The sequence below is a fragment of the Lissotriton helveticus genome, chromosome 1_2 (genome assembly GCF_964261635.1).
Source record: "Lissotriton helveticus chromosome 1_2, aLisHel1.1, whole genome shotgun sequence".
NCBI classification, from domain to species: domain Eukaryota; kingdom Metazoa; phylum Chordata; class Amphibia; order Caudata; family Salamandridae; genus Lissotriton; species Lissotriton helveticus.
In genome coordinates, this window is record NC_136058.1 from 442,799,077 (window position 1) to 442,811,028 (window position 11,952).

Below are 11,952 nucleotides of genomic sequence, written 5' to 3' on the forward strand. Positions count from 1 at the left end.
CACAAGGTGCAAGCGACACAAGCCATGCCCGGAAGGAAGGTCTGCACAAGGCGCTGCTGACAGAAGTCCTGTCTGGAAGGAAGATCTGCACAGGGCACAGCTTGCAGAAGTCCCGCCTGGAGGAAAGATCCGCACAAGGCATAGCTGACAGAAGTCCTGCCTGGAAGGAAGATCCGCACAAGGGCAGCTGACAGAAGTCCTGCCTAGAAAGGAAGATCTGCACAAGGCGCAGCTGACATCATTTCTGCCTGGTAGTAACCTAAAAGCAGTCAGAGACCCACAAACCACAAGATCCTTCAAGTCCAGCTAGCCACACTGGACACAATGTACACCAAAGGCCTGATTTAGATTTCAGCGGATGGTTTATTCCATCACAAATGTGACAGGTATCCTGCCCACCCCATTAAAAATGCATTACATCCTGTGGCAATTATAATGAAGCAGACAGGATATCTGTCACGTTTTGATTAGGCCTTGGTGTAGTCCGTAGAGTATTACTGCGCTGAACTCCACAAAGTGCCAGGGAAACTCCGCCGCACTCTGCGGACTTACGCTAGTAATTTAGTAAACTAGATTTCCAGCTAAAATCCTGGCTTGGAGGTGGAGCTTGTGGCCCAGAGGCGGAGCTTGCGGCCCGGAGGTGGAGCTTGCGGCTTGGAGGCAGAGCTTCCGGCTCGGATGTGGAGATTTAGCCATGGCTGAAATGTCCACCTCTGGGCCTGGTGCTCCGCCTCTGGGCTGCAAGCCCCGCCCCCAAGCCAGACGCTCCTCCCCCAAACCAGAAGCTCCGCCTCCGGGCCGGAATTTCCGGCCCGAGTGCGGACATAAAGTTAGTAGTCTTAAATCTATTCTGTGAATACCGAAAGTAGTAAGTTCACTCTGTGAATCCCGAAAGTAGTAAGTGCATTCTGTGAATACCAAATAGTAGTAAGTTTAGGATTTAGTCTTAAGTTCATTCTGTGAATCGGGCCCTATGTCTGCAATAAGTGTTGTAGAAGAAGTGAGATCCAGGGCCTTGTGACTATCAGGCCGTTATCTGACTTCTGATGAACCCCACAGAGTGAGTGCGCAGCCAGAAGGCAGTAGAGGGGCAGAAGGACAGTAAATTAGGTAAACTTGAATATGAGAAATATGGAACGGTAGAAATGCTGCATCACCTGTGGATAACTTACACCTCCTCCCGCTCTACCAAATGCCCATCCGGTCACAAAGTGGCATCCTGGGCCCCAAAAGGACACCATTATACCTGATGCCATGTAATGTGGAAAAGGGGGAAAAAAGAGTAATATGCACACATCTGCTGCGGGGATATGTCAGGTAAATTATTGGTTGTGATGGATTCTCTATAAGTACTAAATGACTGATATCGTTGAATATTAAATTATACGAATCAACGTTTGTTTGCCTGATCTGCGCTTATAATGTAAAGGATGGGCCTAACAGTGAACCCCCTCGTTCTGTTTTACACAAAAGCCCCGGAAGGAGCTGCATCTTACAGAACTTTATCTACTTTAGGAAGAACTAAAGGCTTGCATTTGAAAGTTATCTTTCGGGGCCAGAACCGGGTGCTGTAGGCTGCACTAGTTTCAGGGAGATAGACAGATGTTATGGCGATAGGAAACCCCCCTCAAACCACAATAATGTTCCAATCTTCCAGGTTAGAAGAAACCAGAAATGCTTGAACCAAGGGAGCTGTTGAAAGTGTCAAAGGTGACTTATGAACAGCGAGGTAAAGACAGGAGTTGGTATTTGAGATGATCTTAAGTGAATAGGAAAGGAGCGAGAAGAAGTGTGTGAATGGAGTTGCTTTTGTTGTATACTTCGTGAAGAGTTACTGGACATTTTTTACCCCACCTCATCCATCTCTTTTTCTAAACTCTATTGTTGTTTAAATGAAATCTTGACCATGTGCGTCTATCTTAAGCTATACCTCTAGCACTTGGGTGCTCCGTGAGCGCCCTTACTTTGCTAAGTTACTCTGTAAACACTAGTAAGTCACCTCCTTTTCAGACATTAATAAGATGTTACCCTATCAACAGATTTTTTCGTTAAATATCTGTGTATGATGAAATATTCCTTGCTAAGTTTCAAAGGCGGTAAAGAAGAAGGGGGAGATTTACTAACATTTTGTGCCGTATTTTTATCACAAAAGTGGCACAAAACAGCACAAAATCCCTTTTTCATAATTTCCTTTCAAGCAAATAATGTAAAATTAATGTGAAGCAGCGCATAGCACTGAGTTACATTACTTTGCGCCATGGGGCCTGCCAAGGGTGGTGTATGGCCGTTCCCGTGCAACCACCCAAGGTATCTCATGCTAAACCTAATTTACCAAATACAGTGGATTGGGTTTAGCGTGAGAACTGCACCCTTTTAAACTAGGTGCAAGGAAGGAGAAATGCTTTCATTTCTCCTTCCTTTTCTAACTTTGCATGCGTGCTGCACTGTGCAACACGTATACAAAGTGGGAAAAGCTTTCCATCATGTCTAGGCATAGTATTTTGTACAGGAAAGGTGTCCTTCCTGTACAAAACCTATGCTGGACTCACACACACACACCCTAGTGCTCTGGTGCTAAGGTGTGTGCATGGCGCAGGGCTGTTGTAATCAGTGCCGGCGCAAGGGAAAGGGAAGGAGAGAGCCATATCTTTGAAAATATGGTCCTCTCCTTCTCCCTTCCTGTCGCGCAACGAAGCGCAGCGCAGCCTTGCGCTGGGGGGGGAGGGGCTGCACTGCATTGTGTGGAGATTTGGTAAATCTCCTCCGAAATTTCTTTTACAATCAGTTAAACATTGTGAATTCTGATTCCATTATGTTTCAATTTAGTAATGTAAATATCTTTACATCCAACAGAAAACCATCCTTGGATGTATGAAATGACCATCAATAAAGAAGCTAATGCTGTAAATCTTCAATAATAGCAGAAATAATGAGCTACAATATTCAGGAAAACATCAGCGCAGTCGGTGACAGGGGAACCTGCACACAAACTGACAGATCCCGGATGAAGCATCAAGGGCAGTTCAGTGATTGTAAGAGGCTGAGCTGTGCACCTCCACGCCACAAGACGAAGAAATGACCTTAGGAAAATTAAGGCAACAACAATAACAAACCGCCTCCTGTATAAACAAGTGTCCAACACTACCTTTGATCATGGGATCGGTATGATGCGATTACCGCAGTGCTCTTTTTTCTAATATAATGACAAGCCATCATTTAGTACTCTAGGTGAATTGTAAACTCTTTCTGGGTAACTCACAACAGTCAGAGAAAAGCACAACAGAGCAGAGCCAGACAGCTGACGGGTAAAAGAAAGAGGAGTTCTTGTATCTACAATACAACAGACTGTCTCAATTTGCATCGGCCAAAGGGAAGATACAGCTTTACCCGCAAGCGTGCATAGCCATAATCCAATCTAAAGGCACAATCGCCTACAAAGACACCTTTTACGTATTAGAAGTGTGGCAAATGTTTGGTGGCTATTGTATTTTATTGTTAAAACAGAAATCAAACGTGTAAAATACCGCACACATATAAAGTGTGTGAGAAAAACACAAGTGCTTTATCAGCCATGTTGGCCCATCAAGAAAAACAGTCAAGGGATGTAGACAAATATATACCCGACCCACAGCCACTAACCAAGAAAGAAGAATCATACACATGCAGCGAGAGCTTTAGTTTGTCATCACTACTCAAGATTCATCAGCAAACGTACACAGGACAAAAACCATTCAAGTGCAGTGAATGTGTAAAGAGCTTTAGTCAGTTATCAAACCTTCAAAGTCATCAGCAAACTCACACAGGAGAAAAGCCATTCAAGTGCAGTGAATGTGTAAAGAGCTTTAGTCACTTATCAAACCTCCAAATTCATCAGCGAACACACACAGGGGAAAAACCATTCAAGTGCAGTGAATGTGCAAAGTACTTTAGTGCGTTATCGAGCCTTCTAAGACATCAACGAACACACACAGGGGAAAAACCATTCAAGTGCAGTGAATGTGTAAAGAGCTTTAGTCAGTTATCAAACCTTCAAAGTCATCAGCAAACTCACACAGGAGAAAAGCCATTCAAGTGCAGTGAATGTGTAAAGAGCTTTAGTCACTTATCAAACCTCCAAATTCATCAGCGAACACACACAGGGGAAAAACCATTCAAGTGCAGTGAATGTGCAAAGTACTTTAGTGCGTTATCGAGCCTTCTAAGACATCAACGAACACACACAGGGGAAAAACCATTCAAGTGCAGTGAATGTGTAAAGAGTTTTAGTCACTTATCAAACCTTCAAAGACATCAGCGAACTCACACAGGAGAAAACCCATTCAAGTGCAGTGAATGTGTAAAGAACTTTGGTAACTTATCAAACCTACAAAGACACCAGCGAACACACACAGGGGAAAAGCCATTCAAGTGCAGTGAATGTGTGAAGAGCTTTAGTCGATTATCAGTGCTTAAAAGCCATCAGCGAACACACACGGGGGAAAAACCATTCAAGTGTACTGAATGTACAAAGTGCTTTAGTGAGTTATCAACCCTTCAAAGTCATCAGCGAACACACACGGGTTAAAAACCATTCAAGTGCACTGAATGTGCAAAGTGCTTTAGTGAGTTATCAAGCCTTCGAAGACATCAGCGAACACACACGGGGGCAAAACCCCATCATTGTAGCGAATGTGACAGTAGTTTTCGTGACTCTTCAGCATTAAGGAATCATCAGCGAACTCACACAGGAGAAAAACCATTCAAGTGCAATGAATGTGGGAAGAGCTTTAGTCGATTATTAGACCTACAAAGACACCAGAGTAGACACACAGGGGAAAAGCCATTCAAGTGCAGTGAATGTGCAAAGTGCTTTAGTCAGTTATCAGACCTAAAAAGTCATCAGCAAACACACACGGGGAAAAAGCCCTATCATTGTAGTGAATGTGACAGTAGTTTTCGTTACTCTTCAGCATTAAGGAATCATCAGCAAACTCACACAGGAGAAAAACCATTCAAGTGCAATGAATGTGGGAAGAGCTTTAGTCGATTATCAGACCTACAAAGACATCAGCTAACACACACGGGGGAAAAGCCATACCATTGCAATGAATGTGTGAAGAGCTGTAGTCAGTTATCAGACCTACAAAGACACCAGCGTAGACACACAGGGGAAACGCCATTCAAGTGCCGTGAATATACAAAGTGCTTTAGTCAGTTATCACAACTTCAAACACATAATCGAACACACACAGGGGAAAACCAAATTCAAGTGCACTGAATGTGCAAAGCAAAAACAACAGGTGATGGACAGAATGCAGAACAATGTCATACATTCACCCCAGTACAGAGATCTGGGCCTAAATCCATTGTTTCAGTTGACTGGGGGTGAGTGTTTGTATTGTCAACGCTCTGTCCATCACCACCTTTGGTTTTTCTTTTTTCTCTGAATGTGCAAAGTGCTTTAGTCATTTATCATGCCTACAAAGTCATCAGCGAACACACAGGGGGGGAAAACCATTAAAGCGCAGTGAATGTGTGAAGAGCTTTAGTCAGTTAGGGAAACAACACTTACAACGCAACTTTTACAACGCAATACCTTTACAACAAAACTTTTACAATGTAACATCCATTACAACGCATGCCATTACAACGCAACCATTACAACGCATGTCACTATGACGCATACCACTACAACGAATGTCATTACAACGCAGTCATTACAACGCGTACCATTACAACGCATACACATAGTACTCTTACACTATCCAACACTTACCCTACTGTTGCACCCCCTGGAGTTAGAATAGTAATTTTTACCCCTACACTATCCAACACTTACCCTACTTTTGCACCCCCTGGAGTTAGAATAGTAATTTTTTCCCCTACACTATCGAACACTTACCCTACTGTTGCACCCCACTGGAGTTAGAATAGTAAATTTTACCCCTACACTATCCAATACTTACCCTACATGCAATGTAATGGTATATGTTGTAAAGGTAGTATGCGTTGTAGTGGAATGCGTTGTAAAGGTAGTTTTTAAAGATGCGTTGTAATGGCATGCGCTGTAATGGAATGCGTTGTAATGGATCTTGCGTTTAAAAAAATGTGTTGTAAAGGTATGCGTTGTAAAAGTATGCGTTGTAGTGACATACATCCGTCAGTTATCAAGCCTTCAAAGACACCAGCGAAGACACACAGGGGAAAAGCCATTCAAGGGCAGTGAATGTGCAAAGTGCTTTAGTCGCTAATCAAATCTCCAAACACATCAGCGAATACACACAGGGAAAACACCATTCAAGTGCAGTGAATGTACAAAGTGCTTTAGTCAGTTATCACAACTTCAAACACATAATCGAACACACACAGGGGAAAACCAAATTCAAGTGCACTGAATGTGCAAAGTGCTTTAGTCATTTATCAGACCTACAAAGTCATCAGCGAACACACACGGGCAAAAAACCCTATCATTGTAGCGAATCTGACAGTAGTTTTCGCAGCTCTTCAGCACTAAGGTGTCATCTGCGAACTCACACAGGAGAAAAACCATTCAAGTGCAGTGAATGTGCAAAGTGCTTTTGTTGGTTATCACAACTTCTGAGTCATCAGCGAACACACACGGGGGAAAAACCCTATTATTGTAGTGAATGTGACAGTAGTTTTCGCTTCTCTTCAGCATTAAGGTATCATCAGTGAACTCACACAGGAGAAAAAACATTCAAGTGCAATGAATGTGGGAATAGCTTTAGTTGATTATCAGAGCTACAAAGTCATCAGCGAACGCACAGGGAGAAAACATAGAAGGGCGTTGAAAGTGTGAAGAAGACCAGACTACCAGTAAAGAAGAAAAACAGATAACAGTATTTTCAGAGTTATAAAAGTGTTTGTTTCCAGAGATTGTTCACTTCCGTACACAAGGCAAAGCAACATGATGCACTAGGATACACAGTGGGAGGCAAGCTCAGTGTGGATTAAATAAAAGAAACATTCTTGATTTTTATTTGATGAAGAAGAGATACAAAGAAAAAAATTCAATCGCACTTGATCACACTTCCTGTAAATACAACACTGAACAATACTGGGACTAACAATGGTATTTTCAGCTAACTTGTAGGATTAGTGATAAAACATATAAACCCAACACACCCAAAGTAGGCATGTTGTTGTCAGGGCTCTGGAGATGGAAGCTTCATTGGTAAAATCTATGTATTACTATTAACAAATGCCACTGCAGTATATGTAATGAACTAAAGCGAAGCATATGTGTTTAAGAAATACCCTATTTTTAGATATAAAAATTAATATACCTTGTTTTTAAGTAACGTTTGCTGCATCTTTTACACGCTGTTATCGGTTGTTGGATCAGCTCGTGCCTCGGGCCTTATAACTAACTGTGACCCGTGGCCTCCTCCCCGACTTGGCGCTCCCTATTCATTTTGTGCCTTGCCAAACTCTACTTTTTACCATAAATGAACAATTGTAAGCAGCAGACTCTGGTTTAAGAATGTGGTGAAATAGCGAAATCCCACATCAAAAGCATATATGTGCCTGGACAATCAGTTGCACTCCCAGCAACTTGTCTTCCACACTTGATTGCACCTTGTCCTCAAATGTTCTGAAGGATTTGTCGTATGAATGCCAGAAGTGGCAGTGACATTCACGAAGCTAAAGCTAACAGGAGTGTGAGGGAGATAGAGAGGGGGAGAGATAAAGAGAGCGCGAGAGACAAAAAAGGGGGAGAAAAAGAGAGAAATTAAAGGAGGGGGAACAGCATGTTATTTGTACAGAATACATGTCAATGTGTGACATCACTAGAGAAACGGGCTGAACACCTGTGAATTTATATGTTTATTTTTAATAGCTATAGACTCATGTCATGCCAATAACAGGGCAGAAGTAAGGAAAATAGTAAGGGAGCCCATTATCATATCAAATCACAATGACGTCACATGTAGTGACGTCACAAGAAGTGATGTCAGGCCCTTATATTAATTTTCATGTGAAAGGTCGACGGCCTGTTTTAAAAACAAGAAACATAAAATAATGTAAGAAGACGTTTTTGGATTCAGTTTTTATACATCATGTTTTTTCCCACTATCAGTTTGTAACTAAACTCAGAAATGAGAGTGTAAATATTTTTAAATAGTTATGGGGAACTTGGAAATTACATTTTTTAACAATTTTTAGCGAATAAAAAAAATGTGCTTTTAATTTACGTTTGTTTCCTGACATTATTATTTATACAGTCCCTGAGCCCCAAAGTGTTTCACATTTGCAGTGTATTAAGCAATAGCAGGGCTAATTTTGTCAAGTTCTCTGTGCCTTTCTTGAGCTGCTCACACAAATAAATAAAGGGGACGCTGCTAGTGGGACGGATAGTTACAAACACTCTGAGGCCTGTGTCTGCAGTGCTGGGGCACAAAGTAACAATTCCCAATCGCAGGCTAAGGAGCTCGGTGAAACTGAGTCCCTTTTCTAGATAATAGTGGGGGGACCCCATCAAACTCTGCCGACCCCCGACTTGTTCCGTGCTGATAAAGCAATAGTGAATTTGAGTAATTTACAATTAATTGAAATGAGAAAAAGAAGAAGAGAGCGAGGTGCAGGTTATAATAAAGAAAATGAAAAAAAGACACACGGGACAAGGAAGAAGTAGCAAGGGACAGAAACGAGAGGGAGCGCTGTGGGAGTTGGTGGAATGGAAAGCAAAGAGAGAAAAGAGGGGCATGATTAAATAAGCAGCAGGCTTGATAATAACCTGGCTTTCGTTAATAAGAACCAGTGCTTACTTTGTAAAAGGGGTGCAGCCGACACTACTGAGTATCAGGTGCTGAATACCAATGCAGTGTAGTCTTGATTCCACCTGATGCCTCTTTAATCCACCACCAGACACTCTCTGCCTCTTTATCCTACTCTAGCAGGTTTCTGCTTTCTACCTCATATTTCCTGGGTTTTTCTCTTGCCGTTTTTTTTTCTTTCTATTCCCTGTGTGACAACCTTGCCGAATTTTTCGTTACCAAAATCAATTCCATCTTTTCTTATTTTCCCCCGGTAGGAAAAACTTCCTCACCGACGTACCCTGACAACGGGCAGCCCAGCCTTGACCGCTTTCCACCTGTAGATATGCCAGAACTTGAAAAATTGTTCTTCAAAGTTAAAAGTGGTTCCCCCAAAGATCCCGCACCCCTACACAGGCTTACACAGGTGGCAGAAGTAATCCTTCCGGTTATTCTTGATTTAGTGAATACCTCACTTGCATCAGGAATCGTTCCATCCACCTGGAAGGAAGCAATGGTGAAGGCTCTGTTAAAAAAAACACCCCTGACCCATCTGTATTAGGAAACGACCGGCCCATCTCTCTCCTGCCCGGATAAGCATAATCACGGAAAAATATGTCAACACGATTCTGTCCTCCTTCTTAGAGGCTCACAATGTCCTCCATCACACGCAGACGGGTTTCTGCCCGCATCAGGGAACACAAACTGCCCTGAATTCGTAGTAGAGCATGCTAGGCCTCCTCCAAATCTCGCGTAAAATTCTTCCACTTCTGCCAATCAGGGCAAGGAATATCATGGTACAAGCCCTTGTCTTGTCCAGGTTGGACTACGCAAACGCGCTCTATTTGGGCACCCCAGTGTCTACCATCTCGAGGCTCCAGACCGTCCAGAATAGCGATGCGAGATTATTACTTGATATACCTAAGATGCAGTCTACAAGATCGGCGCTTAAATCCCTCCATTGGCTTCCAGTCGAGCAGAGAATCAAGTTCAAATCACTTTGCATTGCTCATAAATCATTTCACAACCTAGGTCCCCCCATCCTTAGAATTGTCGAACAGCACTACCAGCCCAACCGAGCCCTCAGTGGTGGCCGTCAATTTTCTTTGCTCGCTGCTAAACATTGGAACTCCCTCCCGCCCTATCTTCGTGGTGAACCCAACCATCTCTCCTTCCGTAGATCCCTTAAAACACTGCTGTTCCCTTAATGTGCTCTGACCATCTGCCTTTGCTACCTTTAAGGGCTGGGAAGCCTCCGGGTAGCCATGCGCTATACAAATACCACTCAATTTCAATTTCTATCACCGTTTTGATGTGGAGCAGACGATAATGAGGAAAAAAAAGTTTCGTTTCAACAAATATTAGTGTGATATGCCTTACCTGCAACCACTGACTCAAATTAAGCACTGACACCAACCTGTGTATTAGGGTGTGATGATTAACACGGGAAACATACAGAATATGGATGGAACGCATGCTACACTGGGCAATAACATATAGTTATGCAATGTGCTGCAGTAAAAGGGACTTTTCCCAGAGTTGAATGGGACAGAACTCTATCCGCAGAGAGCAGAGTGGGACACATCTCTGTCCGCAGACAGCAGAGTGGTACACAGCTCTTTCCACAGAGAGTAGAGTGGTACACAGCTCTCTCCGCAGACAGTATAGTGGGACACGAATATAGCACGTTACAATGCGTGCCTTTACAACGCAGTACTTTACAACACGGTAGGTACACTGACCATGTTGTAACCTCGTGTGTTATTACAACGCAAGTCGTTGCTCTAGGGGGCGCACTAGACTTAGAAATAGTATTAATTACTATTCCTACTCCAGTTTGTGCAACAGCAGGGAAGGTGTTGGATTTAAAATCCAAGACATTTCCCACATTCCCTGGTGTTTCACGCCCCCAAGAGCAAGTCGTTGAAACGACACGGGTGGCGGTAAGGGACGAGGTGGCAGCTTGTCCTGACCCCGCTTGACGCCTACAAGCTTTTTGAGCGGATGCTCTGTAAGATTATTGCTGCATTACTCCCTGGATTTTAAAACGCACAGTTTTTAAAATTGATTACGAATTTTAGAAAACAACATTTTAACTTACCCAGCACCTTGCACTTTGCACTAGCGGCGGATAGCTGTTGAAATTGACGAATAATTTTAACTTGTATTCACCTGTTTTGCTATTTGCACTCTGCCTAAAGCTGCTAAGGGTCACATTTTCTGTCTGTGCTCAATAATCCAGCCTGCCCGCCCCGGTCCGACTCGGTAGCCAATACCGTTGTGCGGAGGGCGGGGCAGGCAAGAGCCAGACACCCACAGGAAGTCGAGCAGTCAGCGTTCTAGCTGCTGTCTTCTGAGGGCTATTTAGGCGGCGAGGAGGCGCGATTCATTGCAGTAAGGGACGAGGTGGCAGCTTGTCCTGACCCCGCTTGACGCCTACAAGCTTTTTGAGCGGATGCTCTGTAAGATTATTGCTGCATTACTCCCTGGATTTTAAAACGCACAGTTTTTAAAATTGATTACGAATTTTAGAAAACGACATTTTAACTTACCCAGCACCTTGCACTTTGCACTAGCGGCGGATAGCTGTTGAAATTGACGAATAATTTTAACTTGTATTCACCTGTTTTGCTATTTGCACTCTGCCTAAAGCTGCTAAGGGTCACATTTTTCTGTCTGTGCTCAATAATCCAGCCTGCCCGCCCCGGTCCGACTCGGTAGCCAATACCGTTGTGCGGAGGGCGGGGCAGGCAAGAGCCAGACACCCACAGGAAGTCGAGCAGTCAGCGTTCTAGCTGCTGTCTTCTGAGGGCTATTTAGGCGGCGAGGAGGCGCGATTCATTGCGGTAAGGGACGAGGTGGCAGCTTGTCCTGACCCCGCTTGACGCCTACAAGCTTTTTGAGCGGATGCTCTGTAAGATTATTGCTGCATTACTCCCTGGATTTTAAAACGCACAGTTTTAAAAATTGATTACGAATTTTAGAAAACGACATTTTAACTTACCCAGCACCTTGCACTTTGCACTAGCGGCGGATAGCTGTTGAAATTGACGAATAATTTTAACTTGTATTCACCTGTTTTGCTATTTGCACTCTGCCTAAAGCTGCTAAGGGTCACATTTTCTGTCTGTGCTCAATAATCTAGCCTGCCCGCCCCGGTCCGACTCGGTAGCCAATACCATTGTGCGGAGGGCGG

The 11,952-nt window shown here is 43.5% G+C and overlaps 1 protein-coding gene across 1 annotated transcript; it reads left to right on the plus strand.

The window, feature by feature from the left end:
* Positions 1–2,860: 2,860 nt before the first annotated feature.
* LOC144807687 (uncharacterized) lies at positions 2,861–8,130 on the plus strand. The gene has a single exon (XM_078673328.1). The coding sequence runs from the start codon at positions 3,572–3,574 to the stop codon at positions 4,562–4,564; it is 993 nt and encodes a 330-aa protein (XP_078529454.1). The 5' UTR covers positions 2,861–3,571; the 3' UTR covers positions 4,565–8,130.
* The last annotated feature ends 3,822 nt before the right edge of the window (positions 8,131–11,952 follow it).

Coding starts and splice junctions, on each gene's coding strand:
- LOC144807687 (XM_078673328.1), top strand. CDS start 3,572: ATGTTGGCCCATCAAGAAAAACAGTCAAGGGATGTAGACAAATATATA.